Here is a 19,035-nt window from a genome sequence, read left to right on the forward strand (position 1 = left end):
ATTCCAGAAAGTGGTCCACAGCAGAGGTGATTGATAAGTTCGTGGCCTATGTTAGAAGGAGATGAGTTATACAGCTCTCGTTACATGCACATGCAGTTCAACTCTTTGAGTGATTATGCAGAAAGCTTGAAGTTAATAACTCATCTCCTCCTACCTTAGGCCATGAACTTATCAATCACCCCTGGTCCAAGATGCCGACTTCTACAAAGAAGGAATCCATATGCTCCACAACCGCTGGACTAAGTGTGTAAATGTAGGAGGGGACTATGTTGAAAAATAATTGTGCTAGGTTTTCTAAAATTGACTCCGTCTACCCTAGGCCACAAACTTATCAATCACCCCTCGTATTTTAGTAAAATAAATAAGTTCAATGTATATTGAACAGTAAGGTCCTAGGAATTACTGAGGAACAAAGGCAGCAGATAGAAGTGATTGAGCTGCCTTATGGTATTCCTACCTTCATTAGTTGAAGGTGTAGAATAAAAGAGCAGGTAGATTATGTATGACATTAATTTTGGTTGCCTCACTATAGGAAGGATACAATTATACCGGAATGCATACACTAAAATGTTACCTGAGATAGCTCAGAGACTGGAAAGGTGAAGTTTACAGTGGAGATGGCCGCAGGAGTGACCTTATTAACATCTACAAAATTATGAGGTGCAGAGCTAAAATATGTGATGCTAAACTTTTTCTCTTAGGAATTATGCTTAAGATTGTGTAGTAGATTTAAAGGGAATAAAGAATTTTTCACTCAGATCCAGAATGCACTGCATTGAGGGATAGTGGAGGCATGTACTGTACTTACACAACATTTAAGAAGTATTTAGATGTGCTTGAAATGCTAGGGCATCATCATCATTGTTGTTTTGTATTGTGTCACATGATGTAGGCAAGGGCATAGAAGACTAAAAACCAAGCCCTGGACCTGGGATTCGTATACAGTGGTACCTAATGACCAGGATATCTTACCTTGTTGCATGACTCTTGATTCCTAATTGTGGTTTTATTTAGTTAAAATAATTGCAGAAAATGTATTGATATTTAATGGTTGGAAACCACAATAATGTGAGTGTTCCAAAACTGTGGTTTAAAAAAAATATTTGAAGTGATACTACTACTAAATTGGTAAACACGAGGAATTCTGCAGATGCTGGAAATTCAGGCAATACACATCAAAGTTGCTGGTGAACACAGCAGGCCAGGCAGCATCTCTAGGAAGAGGTACAGTCGCCGTTTCGGGCCGAGACCCTTTGTCTCGGCCGGAAACGTCAACTGTACCTCTTCCTAGAGATGCTGCCTGGCCTGCTGCGTTCACTGGCAACTTTGATGTGTGTTACTACTAAATTAGCATTGGTTTGGAACAGTAGGCATTAGGATTATTTGTCTTAGCTCATTTGCATTTCTGTTCAATAGGATGGTTTAAATTGACATTAAAGAGAGGTGGACGTGCATGTTTCATGTAGGATGTGCAATCTTCTTGTGGAACATTTTCCAGGCCACCAAATTATAGCAGTGCAAGAAATAAAATGTGATAATACAGTGGTAATTATTCCCTTTCTGAAAGTATGATTTGTTAGGCACGTGCATGAATCCTTCCAGGATTATCCTGGAGCTTCTGTGAATCTATACAGTTTGCTTTTCTTGTGGCTTGCAGAGCCCTCTCAAAGATGTGAACTCTGATTCTGTTTCACAGTACACATCTAATTGCTTTGATAACCTAGAGAGTGGTTTTTGTGCATCAAACTGGTATAATAAAAGATGAAAGACCACTCAGTCATTTGACTGATTATCTCACATGGGATTGCAAATTTATAAGCTAAAGGAAAAGAAGTAGTTGTGATCTTTCTATTGCTTTTTAATGAAATGTGATGTGATATAAAGGTTGTTAACTGAAGCATTTTGGTTTGCAGGTTGAGTTTGGGATTTGTTTCCAATTTGTCAGTCTTGATATTTTGTAAAATCAAAAAATAAGGCGCCATGAAATTAATGCTACCATATTTATCCAAATCTGCAGTGAAAAATTTCCTGAAGTAATTGGAATGCTTTCTCCGTTTTCCATGAATACAACAAATTAGAATTTAGTTATGTAGTTATTTTTCTTTAAGAATGTGAACTAACTTACTCACTGTGACTAGTGGATGCTTGCTTTCAACTGAATATATTTGTTGGTTTTGGCACAGTGGAGTCCCATTGATAAGACATGCTGAATGTTCTTGCTACTGGTATCATCCTCTCCTGATCTGAGCACGGGGTTCCTTACATTATGCCTGAAATAGGTGATACACGCATCTTCCTGATTTGGGATGTAAACTGCATGGATTTTGAAAGCGCTGTGTCATTTGGTATGTCAGAGCTTCCAAATCTATTTGTAGTACCACCATTAGAATCGGACTTGCCATTATCATTGTATCATCGATATGAAGACTGATAGTTTCTACTAGCATTTGTGTAATTGTGTGTGTATGTATGTGTGGGGTGGGTGGAAAGAAACAAAAATGAAACTATTCCAGCCATTTGATTGACTGTCATTTCCTCTGCAACTCATTGATTAAAGAACCAAATAGATTGAATTAGGAGCAATGTTTCTCATTGGAAATGGCTGCAGTTCAGACTGAATGATGGAAAGGATGTAATTAAAAGTGCAACAGTGTTTTGAACTGGTTACTGAAGCCTTACATTGAATTACCTGGACTCTGGAGCACAGAAACAGTCAATTGCCCTATTGATCAATGGAGGGTTTAATGTTTCACCCTCATCCCTCCTCATCTAATCCTTTTATCTTCCATATACTGAGCTAGTTTCCTTCAAATATTTTGTACTAGCTACCCCAGCAGCATCATGCTGTGATGTTTAAGATGTTACCCATTATAATTTGGTTGCTTCTAAGGTACTCAAACAACCCTGTGTGGGATTAACAATCATTCCACAGTCAATGTAATTTGGATCACATTTCTTCCCCATTCTGATATTTTGTCTGAACAACAAATGGATCTCTTAGTTACTACCACTTGATTGATTAGATATTTGCATTAACGAGCAGGTGTACCCAATAAAGTGGCCACTGAGTGAATGTTTACAGATTAGTCAATAGCAATTCAAAGCATCATCATCTTAGGCTCCCTCTCAAATGTTTCCAGAACCTTAAGTTATATGTTGAATTAAAGTACCTATTGTTAATGCTTTGGAAGTATTGATGAGACAATTTCCCTGTTACTTTTAAATAATCTTTTGTGAATTTTCCTCCTGTTCCTGAAATAATTTTCTCTCTGGTGATGGTAGGGACTGAGTAGCCAGTACAAGGGGCAGAACGATTGGCCTTGCAGTGGAAAGCTATTATGCTGGAAATTTTTTTTTGTTTTATTTACTGGGAGCACCACATGATGTTAGCATTTTTTTCTGGATTAGTTTTTATTTTACTGCAGTGTGACAGTATTGCAAATTGTATTCTGTCTCTGGATTTATAGCTATCGTATAAATTTGCAAGAGTGGGTGCACATTGGCTCTTGTTGACAGTTGTGCAATCCATTAATTGACTAAATCTGCCTCATCAGTGAAACTGGTTTGACAGCTTATGATTCATTTTCTGATATATTACCAGTCAGAGTATTTTTATGATTTTGACATTATCCATGGGGGTGTAATGTATTGTTATGGATATGTGATTATGAATGTTGCAAATGTACAAGTGTATAATTACCTGGTGTTAAGTGGAATAACTGCTCAGAGTGTGACAATTATATAAAAAGATATGATACTTTTACAATGAATTAGTTTTTCCATCTTCCAGTTGAACTTGAGTTAGGTGCCATTGTTAAACTTTGCCCTAAGTGCGCCTGTTGTGCCTTCCAAAATGAACAGTAAGTCAAAGAACTGCAGATGCTGTAAGTTTGAACTAAAAGTAGATCAGGCAGTATCTATGAAAAGAGAAAGAGTTAATGACAATAAACCCTTTATCAGAACTGAGAAATAGAAAAAATAAGTTTTTTATGTTCCAAGTTGCAGAGAAGGTGGAGGATGAATGATTAGAATAAAGGAAATGTCTTAGTGGAACACACACAAAATGATGGAGGAACTTAGCAAGTAAAGCAGCATCTATAGAGGGAAATAAACAGTCGACATTTCCCTCCATAGATGCTGCCTGACCTGAGTTCCTCCAGCATTTTGTGTGCATTGCTCCAAATTTCCAGCATCTGCAGAATCTTTGTCTTCAGATATCTGGATGTCATGGACATTAAGAGGATGAACTGTAGATGAAGTAATCTAGTTGATTACCCAGGCAGTTAATCTGTTGAACCATTCTAGTTAACCCCTCTTTCCCTTTATCTATTACCCCTATCACTGCACTGTAAACACTTTAAATCACTTTTTATAATGTTGTTTAAATTGTAAATACATGTTGGCATTTATGTACGTTTTATTCCATGCTTTAATCTCTAACTTTATATTTTATGTAATACTTTATAATTTGTTTTTGTTGCATGTCATGCCAATATACCACTACAAATTCCTACTACATGTAAATATATCTGGCGAATATTGTATATCCCTGATAGGTTATCCAAGATTTTTAGAGAGAGAATGCAAACAAAGGAATGTAAACACTATGAAATATAGAGTAGGAAATATGTGGTACATTAGGCTGTGTCTGTGTAAAGAGAAACCCACATATTGCCGATGGATGATCTATTGCACAACTGGCCAGTTTTGATACTAACAGAGAAAGCAGTGTTCCCAGACAGAAGATATGACGCTGTTTTTTCTGTTTATGTTGGACCTTGTAATAGTGTTGGATGCCACAGATTGGCAGGTCAGCATAGGAGTGCAATGGAAATTTAGTGGCTGGCGACAGAAAGATCAACAGTGCCCCGCAGAACTGGTGTTTGGCAAAGGTGTTACCTAACCTGTGTTTATTTGGTTTCTGCATTATTGAGCAAGTCACATAGTGAACACAGTAATTGCTGTTTCACCTGGAAGAACTGCTTAAGCTGTTGGGGGAAAGAGGTTAAAAAAATAATTTCTTGTGAACGAATGAGTTATAATAAGTTCAGAGATGGATGAGCATTTAGGAAGTTGTGAAGGGAATGCTGAACCTAGAAAGGAGGAGAGCATATGTCTGGTGGTGGAATCTCGTTAGAAATAACATAAATTGCAAAGAATGGTCTATTGACTGTGGATACTGGTAAGATAGAAATTGAGGCCCAGGGGAATTCCATTCTTCTGTCTATGAGGGGAGAGGGTGAGGGCAGGTAGATCAGATGCAGTCAAGAGCTTTAATTATAAGAGAAGGGAAGTCCATGTGCAGGAAGAAGGAAGGCATCTTGAGCATCTGTTTGGAAAGTTTCATCAGTGAAACAGATAACCTGGCAACAGAGGAATGGGAACCAGAGTCCTTGTAGGAAATGGGGTAGAAGGAAATATCGACAATATAGCTGTAGGACACTCTGGCCTTGCAATCAATATTTTGCTAAACTGTGCCCTGAAGTAGAGAGATCCTGAAAAGGAACAGAAGATTCAAATATGGACAATCTGAAAGTGAGATCAATATGCAGTAAAAATAATTTTTAATTTCTGTATGAGTGCAGGAAACAGCACTAATACAGCTAGTAATGTGCGGGAAGGGGGAGGGCTCTAAATAGGACTGAATGAAGGCGTTCTGTATATCCGACAAAAAGAGCAACCTGGTTTGGGCCAGTGTAAATTCCCCTTTGATCTGGAGAAAGTGAGGAGAGTTGAAAAACAAATTGTTCAATATGAAAACAAGGTTAGTAGGGGAGTGTGTTTGTGGGTGGAAGGGACAGGTTGGGTGTCTGCTCTACCAAGTGGAAGGCCATCCTTGTGTGTGATGGAAGTGTAAATATGAGAAAACTTTCCACACAGATGGTTGAAATATCTTTCTTTCTGAACTGTGGCCTGTCCTCCACCATAGTTGATAGAGCCCATGACTGTGTTTTCCTTATGCCTTCTCCAAGTGAGCCATTTGGTACCAAGAAATTGGGAGTTGTCGAAATGGCAGAAAATATCAGAGATATCGGAGGTACACATTTGAAAGGACTAGACCAAATGATGGAGCCAAAGTAGGAAAACCTAAGTGTGTTGTGGTTTGTCTGGAGAGTTCTGCATGTGGAAGAAGTTTAGGAGTGGGGGAGTGAGTGGTGGTAGAAAGCAGTGGAGAGAAGATCTGAGGAAATGAAGTCTGTCATTCTCTGGTGCAGAGGATGTTGTGAGGGAATGTCTGAGAGCTGACATTTGGCTGTAGTAACAATATCTGATACAGTAAAGAAAATGTATGCTACGGTGGAGTATTTTGAGCACTTTATTTGCAAGCATACTTGATGGACTTCTCATAATAGTAACACCTGTGCAGTTCCTTGTCTGTCTATCAAATTATCATTCAGGATCTGGGAGACCAGTGTTCAATCACAGTCATATCGTTTGTGCATTTTTACATTTGATTAGATCATTAAGCCAATTTATACAACCAAAGCTTATCTGCAAAGTTCTTGATTTTTCTGTGCAGTCACAGTATGCTGCTGTCTGATTGCCACTTCTATATCAGAAGTGTGTTGACAACCTCTTAGTTATTGCATATCTGGGCCAGTGAGATTGTTATGTGAGACATGTCTATGTGGGAGGTATTAGCAATTAGCGATCATCGTTTTCTGTTGTCTTTCATTGCCTTATTTAAATTTGTGTTCTTTGCTCTTTTTATTAAAAAGGTCAGCTCAGTGTGAGCTGACTGGTTCAATGATTTGACTGGCTAGTGTAATTATATCAGTTATTAGTGGGACAAACTTCAGTGAATTATGGTTGTTATTCCTATTGTAAATAGGACTATGAAATGGAAGGACATAAATTTGAAGTCTACATGTTTGAAAAATTGTTATATGATCTTTGTATGCTAATGATGTAATAGAATGTAGTTAAATCACACCCTCACCACTGAACATTGATTTAAAAATGCATGCATATACTAAGATAAAACTCAATGATAGTTCTGGACATACTGTTTGAAATGTGCAATTATTGAATATATTTTTATTTTATACAGGTAAAGCCAAAGGGGAGAAGGAGAAAATAATAGAGGCACAAATCAATAAAGGTAATTTTTATTTAAATGTGTGTTAACAATGTTTGGGTACGAAGGAGGTTTTGGCAAAGATGGGGATGAAAATGAACTTGTCTTTCCACAGAGTGGTGCTATGTGATTAATCCAGGAACACAAATGTTGCTTGAATTTTAATATATGCCCTTTGATCTGAATGACAGTCTTTTGTTAATATTAATAATAGTTTCATTTGTACATTATTTCTTTAAATTCTTTCTTATATCGTAAGTGTATAATTAGTATTTGTGCTTTAATGGAAAAAGCTGACATTAGTGCTATCAACAGTGGATCCATTCCACCTAAATTTTAAGTAAAGTCTTTGAAATGTGCAGAGGTGATCCCCATGTTACAACTACATAGTTATCGAATTTCACCCATGCAGAATTTGCAAATCACCATCCAAAAATCTGTGATACAGAACAAAAATTTGCTTTTCCAGAATTCATATTCAGTGGTAAGAAGGAGTAGATGATGGTTGAAGATTGAGTCTCCAACTGGAGGCCTGTGACTAGTGGATTAGTATTGGAACTCTGTTATCATTATTTATATAAAGATTTGAAGATGAATATGCATGGTATAATGAGCAAGGTGGCCGATGATACATAATTAGGGGGTGTTATTGATAGTGAAGCAGATTATAATGAATTGGAAGAGATCTTGATAAGTTAAGGGAGATGAATGGCAAATGGATTTCAATTTTGATGCATTTTGGATAGTCAAACTTGTACAGTGAATGACAAGGCCTTCACAAGTATTGTGGAGCAGAGAGACCTGGAGTACAAGTGCACTGTCTACTTTCAGTGAACTGAGTGGTGACGAAGGTACTTGGCATGCTAGCCTTCATCAGTTACAGCATCAGATGTAGGTACAGGGGCAATATATTGGAATTTCAATCATTGGTGAGGCTGCACTTGGAGCATTGTATAAATTTTGGGAACCCTGTTATAGGAAAGGCATTGTTAAGCTGTAGAGGGTATAGAAGAGATTTACATGGGTGCTGCTGGGACTAGAGGGGTTGAGTTATAGGAAGAGATGGACCACGTTGGACCTTTGTTCCCTGTAGGGTAGGAATATAACGGGTGACTTTGTAGAAGCTTTTATAATCATGAGTGGTATGGATAGGGCGGATGGTCATATTATTTTCTTTAGAGGTGATGAGTCCAACGCTAAAGGGCACAGATACAAATGAGGAGAGATATTTTAAAAAGACCTGAGTGTTAATTTCTTAACACAGAGGGTAGTGAATGCCTGGAATGAGCTCCCAGATGGAATGGTCAAGGTAGGTACAATTGCAATATTTAAGAGGGATTTGGGTAGCTACATGGAGGGGAGTGGCTTGGAGGGTCTTGGGCTAAACATGGGAAATTGGGATTAGCAGGGAGAATGCTGTGGCAGGCATTGATGGACCAAAGGGCCTGTTTTTGTGCTGTATTACCTCATGACTTCATATGGGGGAATATTAAACAAGATACAAAGCAAACAATATTTTTTTATTTTCTATTCTCATGTTTGATACATGGTAGGTTCACATTGCTACAGCACAGTCTTCTCCCAACCCCCTCCCTCCCTCCCTCCAAAGAAAATTAAGTTTTCCATAGTTACAAAATACACGTGGACTAAGATGTTAACTGTCCTGTGCTATCACCAGTGGGATCATCAGTTGATCTGCCACCTGTCTTCAGGAGTTTCGGCCCGCTTATGATCAAGACTCCCTGGAGGTGGTGGGCCAGCAGTGCTAAAGCACCACCTCCCACTGGTGAGCTTAAAAACTTGGCATCTGCCTCTATCAGAGTTGTTGGTCACTTCCATCCAACAGATAGTCTGCTCTTCAGGTGTCTATGCAACTACTGAAGGGTTTGCAAAAGATGTATACACTGTCAGACTATCTGATTATTTACCTTCAAGGTATTTTGGAAAAGGGCTCGCAGGTTTAAGTCCAAGTTAAACTTCCAACAATATTGGAAGAGCAATAAGCGCAGATGCAAAAGGTGGCAGATGCTGAAGGTGATAAATGGAATCAGTGATTCATGATTTCCTTATTTGTCTCTACCTACCACTTTTTCAGCCTTCAGTTTGTTATTTTCTTTTGTTTTGGTTTACAGCATCTGTAGTTGCTTGTGTTTCCAAACGCAGCTGGCATCCAGTTAAGTCTTCTGCTTTGGAAGCTGACAAAGCAATGTCATAAATGGCACCCTGGCTTGAACCAGCAGCTGCGGTGCAATCATTACTTTTGAGGGAAAAAACACATAGGAATGCATCTCCACTCATAAGATGGAATTTAAATGGAAATAGTTTTTTTTGGTTACAGAAAATTGTGGTACATCCAATTTTCTAGGAACACAATCCATTCATAATGTGGGGGTCACCTGTATTTGATTTTTATAATCTGTTCTGAATTGAAGTGAAATGCTAAAAATGTGTGGTAATACTCGTGAAGTTAAAGTATCATAGAACATAGAACAGTACAGCACAGTATGGATCCTTAGGCCTGTGATGTTGTGCCAGCCAAGATTGTATCATTTGCAACAATTGATATTGTTATTGATGACGGAAGGCTGAAGAGTAGTACAGTTGTATGACTTGGCCTTTAAAGTGCATTCCTTGTGCAATCATGATCAATACACTTGTTCATCAGCAACAATTGTGATTGTTTTCTTTTATATGGCTATATTCAGAGACAAATGTGATGTGTGTATCTGTATTAACTGGAGGTTATTTATGCTTTTGGGTGTCCAGCGATAAATTAGTTGGCCTATATAATGCAGTAACCACCCATTTGTAGAAGACAACTCCAGCAGATTTGCAGAAGTGTTGCCTCATCTGAAAGGATATTTACAGGAGACAGGGTGAGAAGAGGTATAGTTAAGGTAACAGTGGGAGCCTACTGACTCCCATGGTTATCTTGACTATATCTCTTCCCACCTTGTCTCCAGCAAAAATGCTATTCCCTTCTCTCAGTTTCTTCATCTCCCCCACATCTGTTCGAAGGATGCAGCTTTCCTTTCTAGAACATCAGAGATGTCCTCCTCCTTCACAGAACAGAGTTTCTCCTTGCGTCTCCATTTCCTGAACATCCATACTCTGCCCATCTTCCCACTGCCTTAAAAATGATAGATTTCCTCTTGTCCTCACCTACCGTCCCACGAACATCCACGTTCAGCACATCAATCTACGCCACTTCTGACAAGTCCAAAGTTATCCTTTCACCAAACATATCTTTAACTCCTTTCCCTTTCATTTCAGCAGGAACCGCACCCTCTATGTTTCCCTTGTCTATTTGTCCCTCTTCACTAATCTCCCACCCAGCACTTATCCCTGCAAGCAGGCAAAGTGCTACACTTACCCATTCACTTCCTCCCTCACCACCATTCAGGGTCTCAAACAGTCCTATCAGATGAGGAAACATTTCACTTGCGAATCTGCTGGGTTTGTCTGTTGTGTTCGGTGCTCCCAATGTAACCTCCTCTATATTGGTGAGACCCGTTGTAAATGTGGGGCTGCTTCTTCGAGGACCACTGCTCCATCCATCAAAAATGGAACTTCCCAGTGACCAATTAATTCTCTTTTTTTTTCATTCCGGTTCCGACATGTTTCATTCCAGTTCCTCAGGGTGGCGGAACAACACCTTGTATTCTATCTGGGTAGCTTCCTACCTGATGATATGAATATCAATTTCTCCTTCTAGTAAAAAAAATTCCCTCCTTTTCCCCTCTTCTTCTCTGGCCTCTTACCTTTTCTTACCCACCTTTCACGTCCCCCTGAGTCCCCTCTTGCTTCTCTTTCTCCTATGGTCCATTCTTCTCTCCTATCAGTTTCTTTCCTCTCCAGCCCTTTACCTTTCCTACCCACCTGGCTTCACCTATCGTCTTTTAGCTATTCTTTTCCCCTCTCTCTCTCCCCCACCCCCCCCCCGCCCCCCAACCCACCTTTTTATTCTGGTGCCTTCTCCCTTCCTTTCCACTCCTGGAGAAGAGTCTTGTCCTGAAACATTGATTGTTAATTCATTTTCATGGATGCTGCTTGACTTGCTGAGTTCCTCCAGCATCTTGTGTGTGTTGAAAAGAATTTTTTTTCCCCCTTGCTTTTGCTAGCATTATTCACTGTGTGGTTTATCTTTGCTTTGTGCAAACTATCCAAGAGTGTTTGCATTAATTTGTAAATACTTCGAATCCACTAGTCAGAATCAGGAAGGTTCTGACTTACTGTGGAGTTTAAGAGTGGGCATGTTGGGGGAGAATAAACATTAGTAATGTTATGAATGAAGCAGAACTTAATCAAGAAACAAGCAACACACACAAAATGCTGATGGAACGCAGCAGGCCAGGCAGCATATAGAGGAAGAAGTACAGTTGACATTTCGGGCCGAGACCCTTCGTCAGGACTAACAGAGAAGAGATAGTAAGAGATTTGAGAGGGAGAGGGGGAGATCCGAAATGATAGGAGAAGACAGGAGGGGGAGGGATGAAGCTAAGAGCTGGAAAGTTGATTGGCAAAAAGGATACGAGGCTGGAGAAGGGAGAGGATCATGGGAGAAAAAACAGGGGGAAATAAATAAATAAGGGATGGGGTAAGAAAGGGAGGAGGAGCAGGATCTCCCAGTGGCCACACATTTTAATTCCACGTCCCATTCCCATTCTGATACGTCTATCCGCTGCCTCCTCTACTATCAAGATGAAGCTGCACTCAGGTTGGAGGAACAACACCTTATATTCCGTCTGGGTAGCCTCCAACCTGATGGCATGAACATTGATTTCTCTAACTTCTGTTAATGCTCCTCCTTCCCTTCTTACCCCATCCCTTATTTATTTCTTTTTTTCTCTCTGTCCCTCTCACAACTCCTTGCCCGCTCTCCATCTTCCTCTGGTGCTCCCCTCCCCCTTTCTTTCTCCCTAAGCCTCCCGTCCCATGATCCTCTCTCTTCTCCAGCCTCATATCCCTTTTGCCAATCAACTTTCCAGCTCTTAGCTCCATCCATCCCCCTCCTGTCTTCTCCTATCATTTCAGATCTCCCCCTCCCACTTTCAAATCTCTTACTATCTCTTCTTTCAGTTAGTCCTGTCGAAGGGTCTCAGCCCGAAACATCGACTGTACTTCTTCCTATAGATGCTGCCGGGCCTGTTGCATTCCACCAGCATTTTGTGTGTGTTGCTTGAAATTCCAGCATCTGCAGATTTTCTCTTGTTTGCGTCAAGAAACAAGCTGCTGGAGGAATTACTATGGAGGGTCAAACAGCACCTATGGAGGGAAGTGGACAGTTGACATTTTGGGTTCTGAAGGGAGATGGCGAGAATAAAAAGGTGAGGGGAAGGGGTGGAGCAGGAGCTGTCCAGCAGTAAATTAGGGGTGATACGTAGATGGAGGAGGGAGAAGTGGAAATAATGACAGGTGGAGACAGGAAGGAGGCAGGTGATGGAACCAGGTAGGAAAGGAAGGTAGGACATGGAACCAATGTGGGAGGTTGGACAGTGAGGGGAAGGGAACCCTGTGAGAGGTGTGTTTAGGTGATGGGCAGATGGAGGGATTGAGGAAGGGAAAGAAGTTGTGATTGGGTACTCTGGGGATATGGTGCAGGTGGATCTAGGAGAAAGTGAGTAGATCAGAAGGAAGGAGAGAAAAGGATAGTGTTGGGGGGGAGGGGGAGAGGGTGGAAGCAGGTTACCTGAAATTAGGGAATTCCATATTCATGTCTTAGAGTTGTTACTACCCAGGAAGAATAAGGTTCTATTCCTCTAACAAAATCGTTAATAGCAGACTTGTAAAACCTTAATAGAACATAGATCATAACAGCATATATAGGCACTTCAGCCCACTTTGTTATGCCAACATTTTAACTTATTCTAACATTAATCCAATCCTTCCTCCTACTTAGCCCTCCATTTTTCTCTCACCCATGTGCCTAACTAAGAATTCCTTAAATGTCCTTAACGTATCTGCTTATACCACCACCCCTGGCAGGGTGTTTCATGGTCATCACTGTGTGTGTGTGTTTTGGAAAAAAAAACAGCAACAACTTACCTCTGTGACTCCCCCTGTACTTTACTCCAATCACCTTACAAATATGACCCCTTGTATTAGTCATTTCCGTGTCTAAAAAGTCTCTAGCTATCCACTTGACGTATTCCTCTTATGATCTTGTACACAAATGAAAATAATATGGGAAGTTTTTGAGGCACATTTGCTTTGCATACTGGTTTCTCTGTGATTTCACTTATTTTTAGTCGATTGCTTCCAAGGGCATTACAAAAGGATTGATCAACTTACTGCATGTGCTTCCTGAAGGACAATTAAAAAACTTAATTGACTTTCTGGGAATATTTGAAATATCATTTAGGATCTTGATAACTGGACTTGTTGGAATGTTTGAAACATGAGGTTAAATCAACGACAAAGGAACAACTTGTATTTATGTGAGATATTACCATATGTTTCAATTTTATTTTTAAATATAAAGGTTTAGTTTACATGAGAGTGCAAGTAATATCCATTCTGAACACTACAGTTTAAATAAAAAGAATTCTGCTATTTCCTGGCTCAGTCACATATTGGTGACACCATGTCAGGAGTAAGGGACTGTTATTGCAACACACACAAAATGCTGGAGGAATTCAGATCAGGCAGCATCTATAGAAATTGTTAAACAGTCAACATTTTTGACGGAGACCCTTCTTCAGGACTGGAAAGGAAGGTGGAAGAGCACCACACACAAAATGCTGGAGGATCTCACCAGACCAGGCAGCAACTATGGAAGATGCCAGAATAAAAAGGGAGGGAAGGAGGATAGCTAGAAAGTGATAGGTGAAGCCAGGTGAGGGGGAAATAAAGAGCTGGAGAGGAAGGATTCTAATAAAGGAGAGTGTGCCGTGGGAGAAAGGGAAGAAGAAGGTTAAGAGGCCAGAGTCGGGAATAGAAGAAGAGGGGAGGGGAAGGGAAATTTTTTTTTTACTGGAGGAGAAATCAACGTTCATGCCATCAAATTGGAGGCCACCATTGATGCTGCCCTTGCCTGCATCTCCTCCGTTTCCCAGACATCTGCACTCATCTTCCCACTGCCTTAACAGGGATAGAGTTCCTCGTGTCCTAACCTACCAGCCCATGAGCCTCCACATCAAACACAACATTCTCCACAACCTCCACTGTCTCCAAAGTTATCTACTACCAAACACATCCTTATCTTCCCCCCCACCCCCCAACACTCTCCGATTTCTGTAGAGCTTGCTTCCTCTGTGATTCCCTTGTCCGTATGTTCCTCCCCACTTATCTTCCTCCTGGCCCTTATCCCTGCAAGCAGTGCTACACTGCCCATTCACTTCCTCCCTCAGCTCCAATTAGTGCCCCAAACAGTCCTTCCAGGTGAGACAATATTTCACCTGCTAATCTGCTCGGGTTGTCTACTGTATCTGGTGCTCCTGATGCAGCCTCCTCTACACTGGTGAGACCCATCGTAAATTGGACCACTTTGTTGAGCTCCTCCACTCCATCTGCCAAAAGCAGCATTTCTGGGTGGCCAAATTCCCATTCCCGTTCCAACATGTTGTCCTCTTGTGCCACAATGAGGCCACCCTTAGGGTGGAGGAGCAACACCTCATTCCATCTGAGTAGCCTCCAACTTGATTGCATAAACATCGATTTCTCCTGGTTTAAAAAAATTCCCTCCCCCTTCTCTCTTCGATTCCCTGCTCTGGCTTCTTACCTCTGCTCACCTGCCTATCACCTTCCTCTGGTGCCCCTCCATCCCTTTCTCCCATGGCCCACTCTCCTCCTATCAGATTCCTTCTTCTCCAGTCTTTACCTTTCCCACCCTCCTGGCTTCATCTATCACCTTCCCCTCCCCACCTTTGTATTCTGGCATCTTCCCTCTTCCTTTCCGGTCCTGAAGAAGGTTCTTAGCCGAAAATATGGACTGTTATTTTCATTTCCATAGATGCTGCCCGACCTGCTGAATGCCATCAGCATTTTGTGTGTGCTGTTTTGGATTTCTAGGATCCGTAGAATTTCTTATGTTAAGGACTATTATTGGTCATGTTTATCCAAGGAAGGACTTAAATGTGTTGGAAACGGTTGAGTGTAGGTTTACCACTATAATAGCTGGTGTCATGACTGTGCAAGATGCCTCTGGAGAGATGCAGGTGGTAGATATAGAAGTCTTTATTCGGGATACACACAAGCTGACAGCCTTTAGGGTCACCCAAGAGGGATGTTCCCGGATCCAACATTAAAGCACATTTTTATATGTTAAAGAACAAAGGTAACAGGACCATTTCTATAGTTACACTGCCTTCTCAATGCTTCTTTTGAGTTGCGTGTAATTTTTCAAATTCTTGAGTCTTCCCACCAACACACCCCAAAATGAGTGTTAATTACTGTGGTCATATTCATGCAGTGGGGCGTTAATTGCATTCATGCATATGCAGACATAGCCATTTGGGTGTTTCCTGGTCTGCAATTTACTCTAAACTGAGGCTACGTCCACACTAGACCAGATAAATCCGTAACTCTCCGTCCATAGTGAAATGACATTTTCCTCCCCCGAAAACGGAGCTTTTTAAAAACGCTCTCCAGAGTGAATAAATCTGAAAACGCTTAATGGCTGGTGTGGTGTGTATGGGGTAACTGGCTCCTTTTAAAAACGCTGTCATGATGTGCTGAAACAGATGGTGGCAGCAGCACGGCATTTCATTGTTTTCTCGAACGCAACCTCCAACACCACAACAACAATGGCGGACGGCTTCATGTGTGTGTTGTTTACTTTATTGTCTATGTTAATTTCAACCCCCCACACAACCTAACAATTTCAGAACAGACAGCAACAAGACTGAAGCCAGAAGAGTTAGAAATGTACTCACCAAATACTTTGACCCATAACTTACTGAATAAATAAGTATACTCACTTTGCCCTGTTTTCTGTCCTTGCATGTATGGAGGTGGTTTACCTATTTATGCAAGTACTCCTCTGACAATAGATGTGTAACAGCCTAATGTAACATTGTAAGGAAATACAAGACAACACTGATGCAGACATGTTTTATACATTTAACAAGGTGCTTTATTAATGTATTGCTGTGCAAACATTCAATAGATGCCATTGTCACTACTTCCAAAATGTCATCTTTAAGTAGTAGCTTATGTTTGGCATAGACGTGAAAATGTTAAGGCCAAACAAGGAAAATTGTAAGTTTCACTTTTACTCAGGTAAAAGTAAAATCACTTTTGCCCAGTAACTCGTTTTATTGCACATGTTAAATACAGCAAAATAATACAGAAAGACATGGCAAGAGTAAAGGCAAACAAATGAGGTAACAGCAAATTTCACTTTTGCCCAGTAACAAGCCTTATTGCATTTAGTTGTAGCTGTTGTCCCTTTCATCGGTGAAGAGACTATGGCTGTAGGAAATGTTTCCAGGGTGACCCCTCTGTGGGAGTGGGGAAGATATTGGTGGGGCCACTTGGGGTTCTGTGTGTCCGTATGTGTATCTATTGTAGTGGCTGTGAGGCTGGTATTGTGGCGGTGAAAAGTACTGGCGGGGGGGAGGGGGAGCCATCGTATTCCTCATCATTGCAAATCCCTCTGCAACAGAGTTAGTCAGTTTTTCAATATTCGTTGCCAGCTGGGTCATATTGTCTGTGAACTCCCTGTTGGTTGCTTCCTTACATAGAACATAGAATAGTACAGCATATTACAGGCCCTTCGGCCCACAATGTTGTGCCGACCCTCAAACCCTGCCTCCCTTATAAGCTCCCACCTTAAATTCCTCCATATACTTGTCTAGTAGTCTCTTAAACTTCACTAGTGTATCTGCCTCCACCACTGACTCAGGCAGTGCATTCCACGCACCAACCACTCTCTGAGTGAAAAACTTTCCTCTAATATACCCTTTGAACTTCCCACCCTTTACCTTAAAGCCATGTCCTCTTGTATTGAGCAGTGGTGCCCTGGGGAAGAGGCGCTGGCTATCCACTCTATCTATTCCTCTTATTATCTTGTACACCTCTATCATGTCTCCTGTCATCCTCCTCCTCTCCAAAGAGTAAAGCCCTAGCTCCCTTAATCTCTGATCATAATGCATACTGTGTAAACCAGGCAGCATCCTGGTAAATCTCCTCTGTACGCTTCCCAATGCTTCCACATCCTTCCTATGGGAGGCGACCAGAACTGGACACAGTACTCCAATTGTGGCCTAACCAGAGTTTTATAGAGCTGCATCATTACATCATGACTCTTAAACTCTGTCCCTCAACTTATGAAAGCTTTCTTAACTACCCTATCTACCTGTGAGGCAACTTTCAGGGATCTGAGGACATGTACCCCCAGATCCCTCTGCTCCTCCACACTACCAAGTATCATGCCATTTACTTTGTACTCTGCCTTGGAGTTTGTCCTTCCAAAGTGTACCACCTCACACTTCTCCGAGTTGAACTCCATCTGCCACTTCTCAGCCCACTTCTGCATCCTATCAATGTTTCTCTGCAATCTTCGATAATCCTCTACACTATCTACAACACTACCAACCTTTATGTCGTCTGCAAACTTGCCAACCCACCCCTCTACCCCCACATCCAGGTCGTTAATAAAAATCATGAAAAGTAGATGTCCCAGAACAGATCCTTGTGGGACACCACTAGTCACAATCCTCCAATCTGAATGTACTCCCTCCACCATGACCCTCTGCCTTCTGCAGGCAAGCCAATTCTGAATCCACCTGGCCAAACTTCCCTGGATCCCATGCCTTCTGACTTCCTGAATAAGCCTACCGTGTGGAACTTTGTCAAATGCCTTACTAAAATCCATATAGATCACATCCACTGCACTACCCTCATCTATATGCCTGGTCACCTCCTCAAAGAGCTCTGTCAGGCTTGTTAGACACGATCTGCCCTTCACAAAGCCATGCTGACTGTCCCTGATCAGACCATGATTCTCTAAATGCCCATAGATCCTATTTCTAAGAATCTTTTCCAACAGCTTTCCCACCACAGACATAAGGCTTACTGGTCTATAATTACCCGGACTATCGCTACTACCTTTTTTGAACAAGAGGACAACATTCGCCGACCTCCAATCCTCCAGTACCATTCCCATGGACAACGAGGACATAAAGATCCTTGCCAGAGGCTCAGCAATCTCTTCCCTCGCCTCATGGAGCAGCCTGGGGAATATTCTGTCGGGCCCCGGGGACTTATCCGTCCTAATGTATTTTAACAACTCCAACACCTCCTCTCCCATAATATCAACATGCTTACGCTCCAGTGTTTTTTTTCGTTTTAAGTCCTCCTGTGCTTGAGCCAACAGCTGTCTGTCGTTTGGCAATTTCCTTTTAAGTTTTTCTAGTCTGTAACTGGACAAACGCGCACCAAGTCTTTCACGGTGAGATTCCACACCATACATGTCGCAGCCATCACCTGTTGCTTGGTCCAAACTGTCGGAGTCGGGTGTACTCCTCGAAGTGGGTGAATTCTGTAGATGTGTCCTGCGCATGCCCAGTAGGAGGAGATTCGCCCAAATACTCATTTTAATGTGGACGGAGGTGTTTTCAAAAGTGCCTGGTGTGGACGCCTACCGTTTTTACGTGAAACTGGCGTTTTCAAAATTATCCGGTCTAGTGTGGACGTAGCCTGAATCTTCAGGAAGACCATTATTCTGAGCTGCATTTTAAATTCAACCTTCCATCCATATTCAGATCTGAGGGCTGATTGCTATGAAATTATTATTTACTATATACCCTAACTCCAGAATACACCCTAACAGCTGAGATGGGTGGTTTGTCTTATGAGAAATGATGATTGGATGGGGCCAGTCCTGTAATTGCTGGAATTTAGAACACTAAGAGGTGACTTGATTGAAACATAATATTTTAAGAATAGTTTGTAGAGTAGAGAGGATGTTTCCCCTTGTGAAAGAATCTAGAATGAGGGTTCAGAGCTTAAAACTA

General features: G+C 41.2%; 1 protein-coding gene across 4 annotated transcripts in view; it reads left to right on the top strand.

The window, feature by feature from the left end:
* akap10 (A kinase (PRKA) anchor protein 10) overlaps positions 1–19,035 on the top strand; it is a 92,658-nt gene that overhangs the window by 14,264 nt on the left and 59,359 nt on the right. For all 4 annotated transcript variants that reach the window (XR_011883161.1, XM_072243622.1, XM_072243619.1 and 1 more), the window contains exon 2: positions 7,052–7,102. Coding sequence is in view for 1 of the 4 variants with exons in the window: in XM_072243622.1 (XP_072099723.1) it covers positions 7,052–7,102 (51 nt within the window). In the remaining 3 variants the exon portion in view is untranslated. The remainder of the gene's footprint in view (positions 1–7,051; positions 7,103–19,035) is intronic.

Source organism: Mobula birostris, chromosome 25 (genome assembly GCF_030028105.1).
Source record: "Mobula birostris isolate sMobBir1 chromosome 25, sMobBir1.hap1, whole genome shotgun sequence".
In the NCBI taxonomy this organism is placed as follows: domain Eukaryota; kingdom Metazoa; phylum Chordata; class Chondrichthyes; order Myliobatiformes; family Myliobatidae; genus Mobula; species Mobula birostris.